The sequence below is a fragment of the Ruditapes philippinarum genome, unplaced genomic scaffold (genome assembly GCF_026571515.1).
Source record: "Ruditapes philippinarum isolate M1 unplaced genomic scaffold, ASM2657151v2 ctg2329_1_1_1_1, whole genome shotgun sequence".
In the NCBI taxonomy this organism is placed as follows: domain Eukaryota; kingdom Metazoa; phylum Mollusca; class Bivalvia; order Venerida; family Veneridae; genus Ruditapes; species Ruditapes philippinarum.
The window spans coordinates 39826-52739 of NW_026861630.1; the positions used below are offsets into that span (position 1 = coordinate 39826).

The following is a 12914-nucleotide window of genomic DNA, read 5'->3' on the forward strand; positions in this document are numbered from 1 at the left end:
CCGGGATAGCCAGTAAAGATGTGAGTAAACATCATGTTATCAGTGCAAACAGCTTGTACCTGCAGGGAAGCAAATCCCTTTCCGCCATTTGGACTTTTATAAACAAAATCATTTTTAAAAGGACCAAAATTAAAATCCGGAGCTATATTTTCTTTGTTGTTTTTTGCCCGTTCATCCACAATGTCTGATCTGTAATATTTCGATGCTATTAAATTTGAACACTTATCTTTCAACTTCTGTTATTCGATCTTTAATAAATAAAATTTTAATGAAAGAAATAATGCACTTTAAAAATCCGTAACAGTAAGTAATTATGTTTACTTTAATATATATAATTATAGGTATGTTATGTTTTCAATTTGACTTTAAAATGACACAGTATTACAATCCATGAACCCTAGAGTTTATCATTTAAGCTTTTTTATTCATTTTATTTATTTATTATTTTTCTTTGTTATGTTGTGTATTTAATCTTTGTTATGTTGTGTATTTAATCTTTTTGTTCCAATTAATCTGAGGAGATCCCCGCCAGGTACCACATCGAAGATGAAACTTAGGACTTTCAAACCCAAGAGCTGTTGTCGGACTTGAAAGCATTCTTGTTGAGAAATTGGATTACATGTATATACTTAAAGCTTAGTAACATCATTGTAATACAATGGAATACGAATCAGCTGTCATTTCAATTCTGTCAGAACAAGAGTGTATATTAAAAACTCTGTCAATGAATAAATAGATAAAGCAAAAAAACGAAACAAAGTTATAAATTATGTGCATATGACAAAAAAGTATCTTAAATTGTCTTTAGGTCTGAGAAGAGGCAGTAATACCCATACGTAATTCATGTTTTAATCTCGATTTCTTTAAACCTAAATGATTGGATCTGATCCCAAAGACCAATGATCAGAGTTCCTGACAGTTTGTGAGGACCAAACATTTTTTCCGTGTTCATCAACAGAGTGATGTGCTGAACCCCGGTGTCTGTTATAATCTCTATAATTTCTTTATCCCCGATATTATCTAACATGAAGTTGTCTTAGCAAACACATTGCTGCCGGTGCTAGGTGGCTTGGACGGTAGTTTGCACTTGACAGTACCGTACATGAACAGGCTCAATCAAACCGAGCCTGCAACTTTTTCAATTTTGACGTGTTTGGCTTTCTTTAGGGATTCTTGTTTCCTCTATTTATTGCCAAATCAGCGTTGTTTGTGCCGTGTGGAAGCTGTAGAAAGTCGCCCCGTACATTCAATCAGGGACGTTATATTTCAGATTCTTAAAAATCGTTCAGCAAGACATTATTGTTGTGTTTGTGGTATTTTAGTTTTAAGTTTTTGGCATTTTCTAGTTTGTGATTTCAATATTCCTACTTGAATATTGTTGAATCACCCTAAGGATATTTTGTCTGCTTTTTAACTTTGTCTTTTGACGTCTTATTTGTGATATGCAGGCTTCATAACACTCTGATCCCTTTCCAAAATTCATTTTGTTTAGTTCCGCCCATTTAGGACACACGCTTTTTATTATTTTTTTTACTTGGGGACAATACGCCGCTTTCCATGGAATAGCACTACTGTGTCACATTGACGGTTTCCATGATCACCGCCGTATGAACACATCTGCAGATGTTTCTAAATTCAAAATTTTACCATTTCATGTTTAAATATTGAATTCTGCTTAAGCCGGAGGGGCGTCCGTGGCAAGTGGTTAAGGCCGTTGACTTCAAACCATTTGCCCTTCACCGCTGTAGGTTCGAATCTCGACAGAGACTTTGGATTCATTCATATGAGGAAGCTATTCAGCTAGCTTACGGAACGTCGGTGGTTCTACTCAAGTGCCTCTTCGTGCCTGAAACAATGCACGGAAGGGTACCTGAGGTCATCCTCCACCAGTAAAGCTGGAACGTCGCCAAATGACCTATACTGTGACGGTCTGACGTAAAACCTAATCAAACAAACAAATAAACAGCTTAAGCCGGGGCTATTGGGTGTAGACGGTAGTTTGCACTTGACAGAATCGTCCCTGAACAGGCTCAATCAAACCGAGCCTGCAACATTTTCAAATTTGACGTTTTGGGCTTTATTTAGGGATCCTTATTTTCTCTATTTTATCAACAATTATCTTAAAGGACCAAGGATTTTGATAAACGGCATTATTTGTTTGCATAGAGTAACCGAAATTTGAAGCAGTATCCTCTTTCGATACTGCAACACCTCAGCACATCCGTTTTGCCTTTGGTTATACCTTCAAGTATATTGGCGTTTAGAAACTGGAGCTTCTTTACAAAAGAGAGGGTAGCGATAACCCGTTTATCATTTACTACTGCAATATGCCAACAAGCTGCATTATGTTTGATATTTTAGAAGCGTTCTATTACTCTAATTTCATGTACATATGAAATCAGCCGACGACACTTAAAGATTTTTGACTTACTGGCAATTATGCGTTTAAATGAAGTCACATTATGGTATTCGGGACTGGTTATCACGTGACATTTTCGATACGGTTATGTTGGGTCACCACTAATAGTGTTTTGTGTTAGTTTTTTCAATATGTCTTTTATTAACTGGATAATAAACATATACCATGTTCCATGGAAAAATGTGCCAATTCCAACGGTATATGTAATAGATATACCATTGCTGCGTTGACGATTTCTGGGTTTGCGTAAATTATACCATAATCACGTGACCTTTCTTATGCCTTGACCTCACGAGACGATTATACCATAATCACGTGACTTTTCTTATGCCTTGACCTCACGAGACGAAGTCGAGTGAGGTTGCATAAGAAAGGTCACGTGATTATGGTATAATTTACGCAAACCCAGAAATCGCCAACGCACCAATGGTGTATCTGTTTTAACCTATAGCTCCGCCCAGAAACACTTACTCCTTAGATCTTAATTTGCATAGCAGAAATGCCGTAAAATGAGCTGTCAATCGAAATAACATGACGCTACTGTTTTAACCTATTGCTCCGCCCAGAAAAACTGAAAATTATACCATAGTCTGGGTATGGTATAATTTACGGTTATTGGAAATTATAATTGGAAGAATTTTACATAAGAAGCGCTGAAGAGCTATAGGTTAAATATTTTTAATGTAGCTCTTGTACTGTTCCTGATAAGTAACTTGCGAAGCATATTTTCATTATTGTTTTCTCATAGAACATTTTAAAAAGAATTACGGGGAAAGTAAAAGAGTTACAATAAAAGGTTATATACCATGGGATTTGGCAAATATTTACCTCGAAGAAGGAATAACTATTCATATACAAACTATTAGCAAAGACATTAACAGTGGCCCATTTTAATGTAAAGAAATGTCACGTAAATTCCAACGCTGTGTATTGGTCGGTGCAGAGTAAGTATGATTTGTTTTACGGAATTAATGTATTTGTTCGTAGTTTAATACGATAGAACCGTTCAGCTATTTTATAGAAGGCTTCGTTTTTACAGCACCTGCATCATCTTTGATACTTTTAACAATGAAGTATTTTTAAACCATTATACCTAAAGAATTATTTTATTCATAATTCTCGAAAGTTGTTTTTACTCCTGGTGTTCTGTGATAGTTCCCCAAAAGTTACTTATTGGACAGTCACCTAAACTATCTTTTGCTTCTGTTGCTTTTTTGGCAATAACTACAGTTATATTGATTTGGTATTTCGTAAGTTGGTCAAAATACTACTTTGTTTACACTTTATTACTTTTATGACAAATAGTTTCACATTCAACGCTACTTTTTCAGGGAATAAGCATCTAAAAAGCTCAAAATTCATTATCAAAATGAAATTAAATACTTGTTTGCCCTTTCAATAGAGGGAACGTTTTAATCGTTTTTGAAGCATAACGTGTCTTAACGAATATTCAAAAAAGGGTGAAAATGCAACATATACACGTTTTTTATTTCAGGACTCCGGCTTCTGGACGAAGAGACCACACCATCTATAATGTCATGTAACATAGACGAAAATCATTTACAGTTTGAAGAGGAAAATGCTCACATACTTGCCGGGGAAGAAGAAGCTCTTTTTGCATGATTCTGTATTTATCTAGTATGTTACTGTTAATTATCTTAATGACTTTTTTGCAGTAAAAAGGTAAAATAGTGACAAAATTTTATAATCTTTGAGTAACGTTAAATACAATTTTGGTTGATACAACATTCAGGAAAAATACAGCGTTTTTTACAATTTTCAAAGAACTCCTCGTATGTTTGCGAAAACATATTGTAGAAAAATGTGGCCAATCAAATTATGAATTTAATGATGTAAATGATAACTTTATCCCTCTCAGATACCAAACAATTTTATGATAACTATTTCTCTTTAGGCCATGTGGCTGCTCCCGTTAATGAGAAAGAGAAAAGTCAACAGGTCAATCACCTTTTATAAGGCTTTTCTTTAATGAGCATAATCTTTGTTTATTTAGAATGAAAATAACTATAATCCCATTTTGCAATATTTCCAAAATATACATCAAGGAAAATGCCTAAAATGACATTCAGGCGCTTCTTTGAAATGTATATTTTGCATAATGATATTAAATCTGTCTAAATAATGCATTTAAATATCCAAACAAGTAAACCAAACACCACTTTCCATGCAAAATAATTGCAAATTAATACCTTAGAGAGTTAATTATCTACAATTCTGTTTATTATATTGCAATATGAAAAGCTATGACGATTGAATTTGATGTAGGATGATGCACATAAAAAAGCATATATATGAACACATCTGCGGATGTTTCGAAATTCAAAATGTCGTCAGTTCATTTTAAATGTTGAATTCTGTTTAAGCCAGTGCCTGGGCTCCTGCCACTAGTTCTTGTTGCTGAGTCGTATGGGGGTTGCGTTCATTGAACGCCGCCTTTTCTTGTTGATCTTGTTTATCATATTTCTTGCACTTTCCAGTACCGTCCATGAGCAGACTGGGTCAAACCGATCTGCAACATGTTCAATTTAGTTGGGCTGTCTTTATACTACATATGCTTCAATAAGTTTGTTTTTGTTGTTATGTGTACCTTTAAGTAATTTGCTATTTCTATTATGTTTTAAATATTTTAAAATGATTTTATTCCACGAAAAACATGCCTGGCATCATACAGATTGTTGCGATAGGAGAAGATACGTTCTTGTAGCATTATATTATTTTTTCTCACATTTATTCTTTCTTTCATAAGAAGATTAAATTATTCAAACATGGAAGTATGGCAGACAAATTATATCATGTTGGTCATTTTTGTCTTTTCCACTGGGAATAAAGTCGGAAATCTTCTATCTCTATCTCACAAACACAAATCTTACGTAAATACATCGACTGGATAAAGTAATAGATTGAAATTACAGGAGTTGTTTATGTATTATGAGTATGTAAACGGTGTGTAATTATGTAGATTTAACAGAGAATACAATGAACTTCAATTATTAATCAAGTATTTTGTTAGACATCTTAGGTAATGAGTCAATATTTTCTGCTTGAAGCTGTGGTTTCGGTGTCAGTTAAGAATAATGAACACGCACTGTAGTCACTGCGGTTTATTTTATTACTTCTAACACTTTTAACGGTTTCGCCAGTGTAAACATAGATGTATTTTGTCTCCCATATTCTTTGTTTCCTAAATAATTTAAATCCAATATTTTATAACTGTTTCTCTACATCTGAAACTATCTTATAATGTTTACCTTTATCCTATGCTGTGTAAGTAGTGTTGGTTATTATTCATCGGTAAGGTTTATATATAATGTAAAAGCAAAACTAAATTCAACGGCAATTTGTATATTATTTACTATTTTACTTGATTTTTACTAGACTTTATAATATGTACACTAATTGCCTTGTTTCTTTTACAAATCTTTCATAAGGCCAGCTTCGGAGAGTCTAGGATTTATTGAGGTCAGTGGAGGATCCGCACAAATAGCGTTCATTCCAGATGATCCAATTTATGCCGGGAAAATGCCAGCTACGATTGCTGAGAAGGAGTATGGATTATATTGCCATAGCTATTTATCATATGGCGCTACCTTAATGTCTGAAAGAATTACAGAGTTACTTATACAAGAAAATAAACACGAAAACGTTATCATCAATCCATGTATGCTTAAAGGTAGATCTTTAAAATATTTTCAATAAAGTTTTAAATGCACGGTTTTCTTAGCAACTTTCGCGATTACAATTTTTCGCGTTTTGTAAAGGATGACGTGTTCGCGGGGACGAAGTTTCGCGAAATTATAGCGGCCACGAACTTCGCGAATATTTCTTCGCTGTGGTGAAGAACATATATATTACTAGTATCAAAATTGTGTTTATCGCATATTTGTTCTCTCTGTACTCGCAAGCCAAGAATACAATATGTACCCATAGAGAAAGGCGCTAACTTAAAATAATTGGAATACAGTATTCACTTATTGGTTAAGCAGCATTGTATTATTTGTTTCTTCCCCGTATCAAAATCGTATCATCATAAATATACGTCGTAATGATACTTTATTTCCATGTTGAATAATTGAAAGTAAATATACCACTGATTTATTTTCAACTTAAGGTGATTCAAGAAATTGGACATTAGGGAATAAGATGGTGGCAATGATAGGAGGTGGAAATGCATCATTATGTGAATACTTACTTAAATATTACCTGGCTCCAGCCGACGCCGACATGTGTTCTCCAAAGCCTTGTTCAATTGGGCAGGTCTATCAACCGTCAGTCAAAAATCGAAAGTTCTTTACCTTTGGTCTCATTTACTACTTAGCGATGGACTTCAAAATTCTTACGAAACAGGAATTTTGAATCTTAAACAGATGCAAAATACGGTCAGGGAATATTGTGAAAAGGTATAATATTGTTTTTGTTTGGTAAATAGAACAGTTATATATCATTTTAAATGAGATTGCTACGAGTAACACATTTCTATTGATATGAAAAATGTAAGTAGCTGAATTCTTTTTCACTCATTGAAGAAAAATGAAATGGCTTTGATGTTTAACCATCTAAAGGGCTATAATTTTTATTTCTCAAAATATTGTTAAATTTGGTAGTGTGTTTTAGTTTCCAGCAAGTTACTCATGAGCCAATTGCCTGAACTGTTTTCTTGATCTTCTCTGTTGCTTTTGGGTAATAAGTACATTTTATAGTGATTAAATAGTATGTATGGCAGTCAAAACTATTTGTTTACACTTTGCTTCTTTTATAATATACCAATTAACATGAAACTTTATTGTCGTCAGGTAACAAGCATCTTACACGCTCTAAAACCATGATTTAAGGTTTTATAAACGTTACAAAACTTTTTTACCTTTCTAAAGAAGTAAATCTTTTTTCGTTTTGGAGGCATAAGGTGCCTTTAACATCAAACAATTTAGACAATATATTGTCATTTTTTTTAATTCTGTGAATAAGAAATTCTGCTTTACTGATACGAGGATATCAAATATCTAAAAATTAGAAATGATTACTTTGTGTATGAGGAAAATCCTCATTTGCTGATAAGGCGTTGACCTTAAGTTTAACAGCCGCTCATCAATTTATTAGATTTTTGTTAGTATTGATACGTGATAGATCTTCATTCGTTAGCAATTGTCTGGGATGAATTACTAATAGTTATCACGAATTCAAAGTGCCTAAACAACCAAATCTGTGAATGTTTTTGAAAGAAAGCAATTTAAAACAGAACAAGAAATATTAACAAGCGTTGTTTTTTTAACATACTCCACCTTATGAATCCTCATACAATCATTATCGTCTTACACGATTTTGCACGGCTTTTATCTTATAAAATGACTCAGACTCAGCAGAAGCTTTATTATTTTGGCTTTTGTTTAGTTTATTTGATGTGACATTATGCCTTTTCAAGTCTAAACGTTTGGAGAAAAGTTAAAAAGATGACATTATGCCTCTTCAAGTCTAAACGTAGGGAGAAAAGGTAAAAGGCAATACAAGTGTACATTTTGCCATATTTTTTCCAATTTCATATTCTACTTTTAATGAATATCCAATAACTTACGCAGCAAACGGGAATGTCTATAAATACCTTTCAAAAGTAGTGGGGGAGTTTAATAATTTAAGGTAGTTTGGTATTTTATCCTAAACAATTGTAATCATCAATTATTGGTCAATGAACATTAATATAGTCAGTCTTTTGAAATATATATCTAATGCAACTCACCCTCACAACGAAGAAATTAGCAAAATGTCACTTTAATAAATGCATTAAATGATTTTATTTAAGTGGTGATATATGTGTGTTTGAGTTATGGTGAATATAAAGAAGCAAGTTAGCATCAATGTGAAGTTGAATTTACATTTACTCATAATCCTTTTTATATAATTTGACAGAGCTACGAACATGCAACGACGGTGTTGGGAATGTCTGAAGAGTACGCCTCTAGAAACTGCCAGGACGGACTCTACATCCCATTGTTGTTCTCTGCAGTTGGTCTAGACATTGACAATGTTTTTGCAGCCAAAGACATGCAAGGTTCCTCAGTCGGTAACGTTTATTTCTTTTACATTTCTGATTATGACATCTCTGTATCGAATTAAGAAGCAACAGGTTGTCATACAAGTGTTCACCGATATAAAGTCAACTCAAGCGTATGATGGATGGTTCAATCTCGTTCTGCTAAATCTTTGACTTACAATTGAATAAGAAACGCTCCCTTGGGTGATGTAATTTTGAGTTTCGGGAAAACATTTTGAATGAACTGTACTTGAACATAGAAAGATGAACTTTTTGAATTTAGAAGTATTCGCAAAATAGCAACATTTACTTTCATTTTACCTTCTTATATATGGATAAAATCATCAAACTATTTGATTAACATTATCTTAAAAAAAAAATAAAATAATAATAATATTAAAAAAAAATGTTTGTTTTTCTACCCGCACACAAACATCAGTGCACCCAAAAATGTTATTTCAAATTTAAAAAAGATTATCTATATTATAATGTATATTATTATCATGGAAGCAGAGTCTTGTAAATATGGAATATGTAAATATGTCTGTACATTTAAATCGATATTTTCTTATTTATTTATTTTTTTGTTCTGTATTATGAAGGTGAAATATTTTATCTGCATTTGCAGCCAACTTCCCAAAATATTGGAAATATTTCGTTGCTTGTTTTCAATTCATAATCATGTACTACATTGTTTAAAGGGTATGTTAGACATACAAGTATATCACAAGTATTGTTTTATGTTTGATTTAGCATGGAGTCTTGGCGGAATACTGTATGAAGAAGAAAGAAACAGATATAGAAATACAGCTGTAGAAATTGTCTTCAAACACGGTTGACATGATTTAAAAATAAAAAACAACGTTTGTGCGTTAAATACTTTCTATGTTATATTTTATGAAACATTCTATGTTTAAACAGTTTTTATTTTTCTTCAAATGTTGCCTTTGTGGAAGAATATGTTAGCTTACTTAGTGTTTCTTTTTACATTTATTGACTTATCATAAATGCAATCTACATCTGGCAAGAAAAACAGTTTTATATTTGCTATCAACGGAAAAGAATTCCGGTCAAAATTGACAGTGAATAAGAGCATTTAATAAGGGAAGTGCATGAGTACATTCCTTGAAAGATCGGCGAATGTTCTTTCTTGATATATTTCGAAAATAAATGAGTTGATATCTTAAGTATTTAAAGCTCATACTATCCTACTGCAGTCTCCTGTTAAATATTACTATTGCATAACTGGAGTAAATTTTTGCTCTCCTCTTAAGTGCGTTTTGTTGTTGTTTGTGTCAAAATAGACAATCACTTAGGGAATATTTTGAAAGGAAACGAATGTTGTTAATACACATTTCATCAGAATGCATGTAAATTAATCTGTGAACTGATTTATAATTCAGTGTGTGTTAAGTTTACATAATTAGGTCAAAGTTTAAATGCAAATATGTTCCGCTACAAAAAAACCCTTTTGAAACACTAAACATATTTTACCGAAGACGTAAGAGGCCAAACGACTTAGCGGCTTAAAGTGTGTCTGGGCAGCTTAGCGTCGTGAAGTTTGCGAAAGTTAACCCTGTATGCAGTTTTAAAATACTGTTTTTCGAAAATCACTTTGAAAGAAGTTTCATAAAAGCTATAAGAACACATTAACAGAATCCAGCTGAAAATGATTTATTGCAGATAATGGCTACGTCTGTATGTAAAAATTCATTAAACAGCTCACAAATACAATGCGAAAAATTACACCTGAACCATAATCTCTTTTGTCAGAGCTGTCCTGTTAGCTCAATTGGCAAAACGTCGGAGTGTGAATCGGGATACCCGGGTTCGATTTTCGGACTGCACAGGTCACTTTTGTTTTGATTGATCATGAAAATCTTTTTATGGTCATTCGTACTGCTCTGGCATGCACAAAAGTTATTAGTTCTTTGCGAAAGTGAAGGCAACTAGTACAGGTAAACTGTTAGACAGCCTGACCAAAAACGATGCAAATTGAACTGAGCTCTGTTAAATACAATGTGGCATACTGCCTTCATCTGGACTGAAAATTTCAACCACCACCATGATTTCCGGTCAATACTAAAACAGGTGTTAGGTGTTCATATGATTTACATGCATACTTAATAAAAGTTACTTTAAGCCTTCATTTATGTGCCTAAGTGTATTAATAGTTTTGCATGACTAAATTCTTAGACCTGCTAATATGTTACACTTGACTTATCCCTATTTCTTTGTGTCATTACATAACAATAACAATCTTTTATCATTGCCGAGAAGTTCCGTGCAATTTCAATTTAAAAAATCGAATCATTTCATGAATCATAGCTATTTAGCTTTAGAAACCATTTGATAATGTGTCATTTACATAATGCTGAATTATATTTCCATTTTATTTTCTAACCTTAACTTTAAAAACAGCAATCATTAGCTTTCTTTTAGTTTAATTATTTTTTAGATTGCCAAAGTCACTAAAACGGTTGAAATAAAATTTTAATATTCTACAAAAACAACATATAAATGCTCGAGAAGTTGCATGTTATCGCACATTAATGTGATGTCATTTGTTTTGTATGGTATTGTTCATTATATAGTAGGCAAGATGTTTTAACGTGTGGAAAGCACTGTATAAACGTATCCCGAGAGTTTTTGGTTCGAGTCCCGACCAGGCTGCATATTTTTTCAAACCCTGTGACATTTGGGGACCAACAGGGACCGCGATGTAGTAGCGCGAATAATGTCCATTTTACATGTTTTCCCGATAAAATTCAATTTTTATAACATCGTAAAAATTTTCGGTAAAAACTCTGTTCCTCCGAAAGGGAAAAGATGTGTAAGTTGCCGGACCTCTCTATCGGACGGTATTCTGATGATTGAGTCCCGGTCAGGTGGCACAATTATTTTTACACCCTTAGTCATTTGTGCATTTTTTTTTAAAAAAAATCGGTTTTTTACTATGTTATAGCATTGACTATCACTGAAAAATCCTAGACTTAAGATTTTATTTCGACTAAAAACATTGAATTACTTTTGACGCGATATACATGTTACATGTTTTTAAGCCAATTTACCACCATATCTATTTCATACAGGCATTTGGAAGCATGCTTCTTTAGAATTCAAACAATATATTTTTGCAGCAGATATATAGCTTTATATACTTATATATAGGCTAAGTTAATTGTAATACAACAACAACAACAACAGAATCAAATTTGTCACAGTAACCATTCATGTGCTGTATGAGACATTCTTTTGTCATATTAAAGAATAACATTATTCCATCCTCTTAGGTATAAAAACGGTAAACTTTGTTGGAGATGACAGTGTAAAATTTCGAACAATTTCGTTGAAGAGTTAACGACTTGCGAAACAATCTATTCTACAATAAAAATAAATTACATTGTACTCTACAGAAAATCTGATTAAATATGTAAATGTGAGATCGTTAAATCTTATATAATCAGGATACCAGTGTTATTCTATGTGTAATATTTTAGATTATCTTCCTTTAAAATAGAGAAATTATTTTTAAATGAAGGACAAACGGACGTAGTTTTAAATTAAATTCAGTTTAAAGCAAGTCATATTTTTTATATTTCAACGACACTGCGAATGAATATCAAAAACTGCAGCCCACGAAACATGTAAGAAGTTAGTTTAAAACGTAAGTGATCGGATGTTGTCTATTAAATAACATTGTTCGTTAAATGTTTATAATAAACATGTAATCCAGAAATAACAGGATACTATAACATTTGTAATATCATCCAATGAATATTCAGAGCTATACAAAACATTATATGACTAAAACATATTTCAAGTACCACTCAACACGTTGATGAAAATCACATTTTATTCTCTTAAAAATTCTGCCAAATTCTATCGTTTTCATAATATTCATAAAAAATATAAAAAAACAACTTGTTATTCACTTTCATTAATTTCACCCATTTGACTAAATAGATATGGAAATATAAGGTTTAATTTGCTCTATATAAAAGAAATTGCCACTGTTCTGCTTAAATCTGTTATTTATAAAACAAAATTGTTAATTCTAACGTATCATTTCTATTCTGACACGATTTACAATTCTAATTATTTCATATTATACTCAAGGGTTTATCCATCACCGGAAAATTAAAACATATTTTTTTTGTTCAGGACATTATAAAGTTGCACTGAATCGTATATGTGAAGTTTACGGTAGTTTCAACATTTTATGTATTCCCCGAGGAAAGAAGTCGACGAGGCATTTATCCATCGCGTTTTGGAATAAGGCGTAAACAATTTCTGATCTACTCCATTTCATGCAAGAAAAAATCTCGAAATTTTTCCAGCATCGTAAGATAATTTAAGGGGGAAACTTTCAACAAGTGGTAATTGATGCCAGATATATTTGTAGTCTTCACTACGGCTGTTAGGCATTGTAAATGGTACCTATCGTTGAAA

General features: G+C 32.5%; 1 protein-coding gene across 1 annotated transcript in view; it reads left to right on the plus strand.

Annotated features, from left to right (window-relative positions):
• The window catches only part of LOC132716357 (uncharacterized), a 35443-nt gene extending 26142 nt beyond the window's left edge, over positions 1-9301 (plus strand). The window contains exons 2-3 of the mRNA XM_060699620.1: positions 8339-8492; positions 9216-9301. Of these exons, the coding sequence (XP_060555603.1) occupies positions 8339-8492; positions 9216-9301 (240 nt within the window). The remainder of the gene's footprint in view (positions 1-8338; positions 8493-9215) is intronic.
• The last annotated feature ends 3613 nt before the right edge of the window (positions 9302-12914 follow it).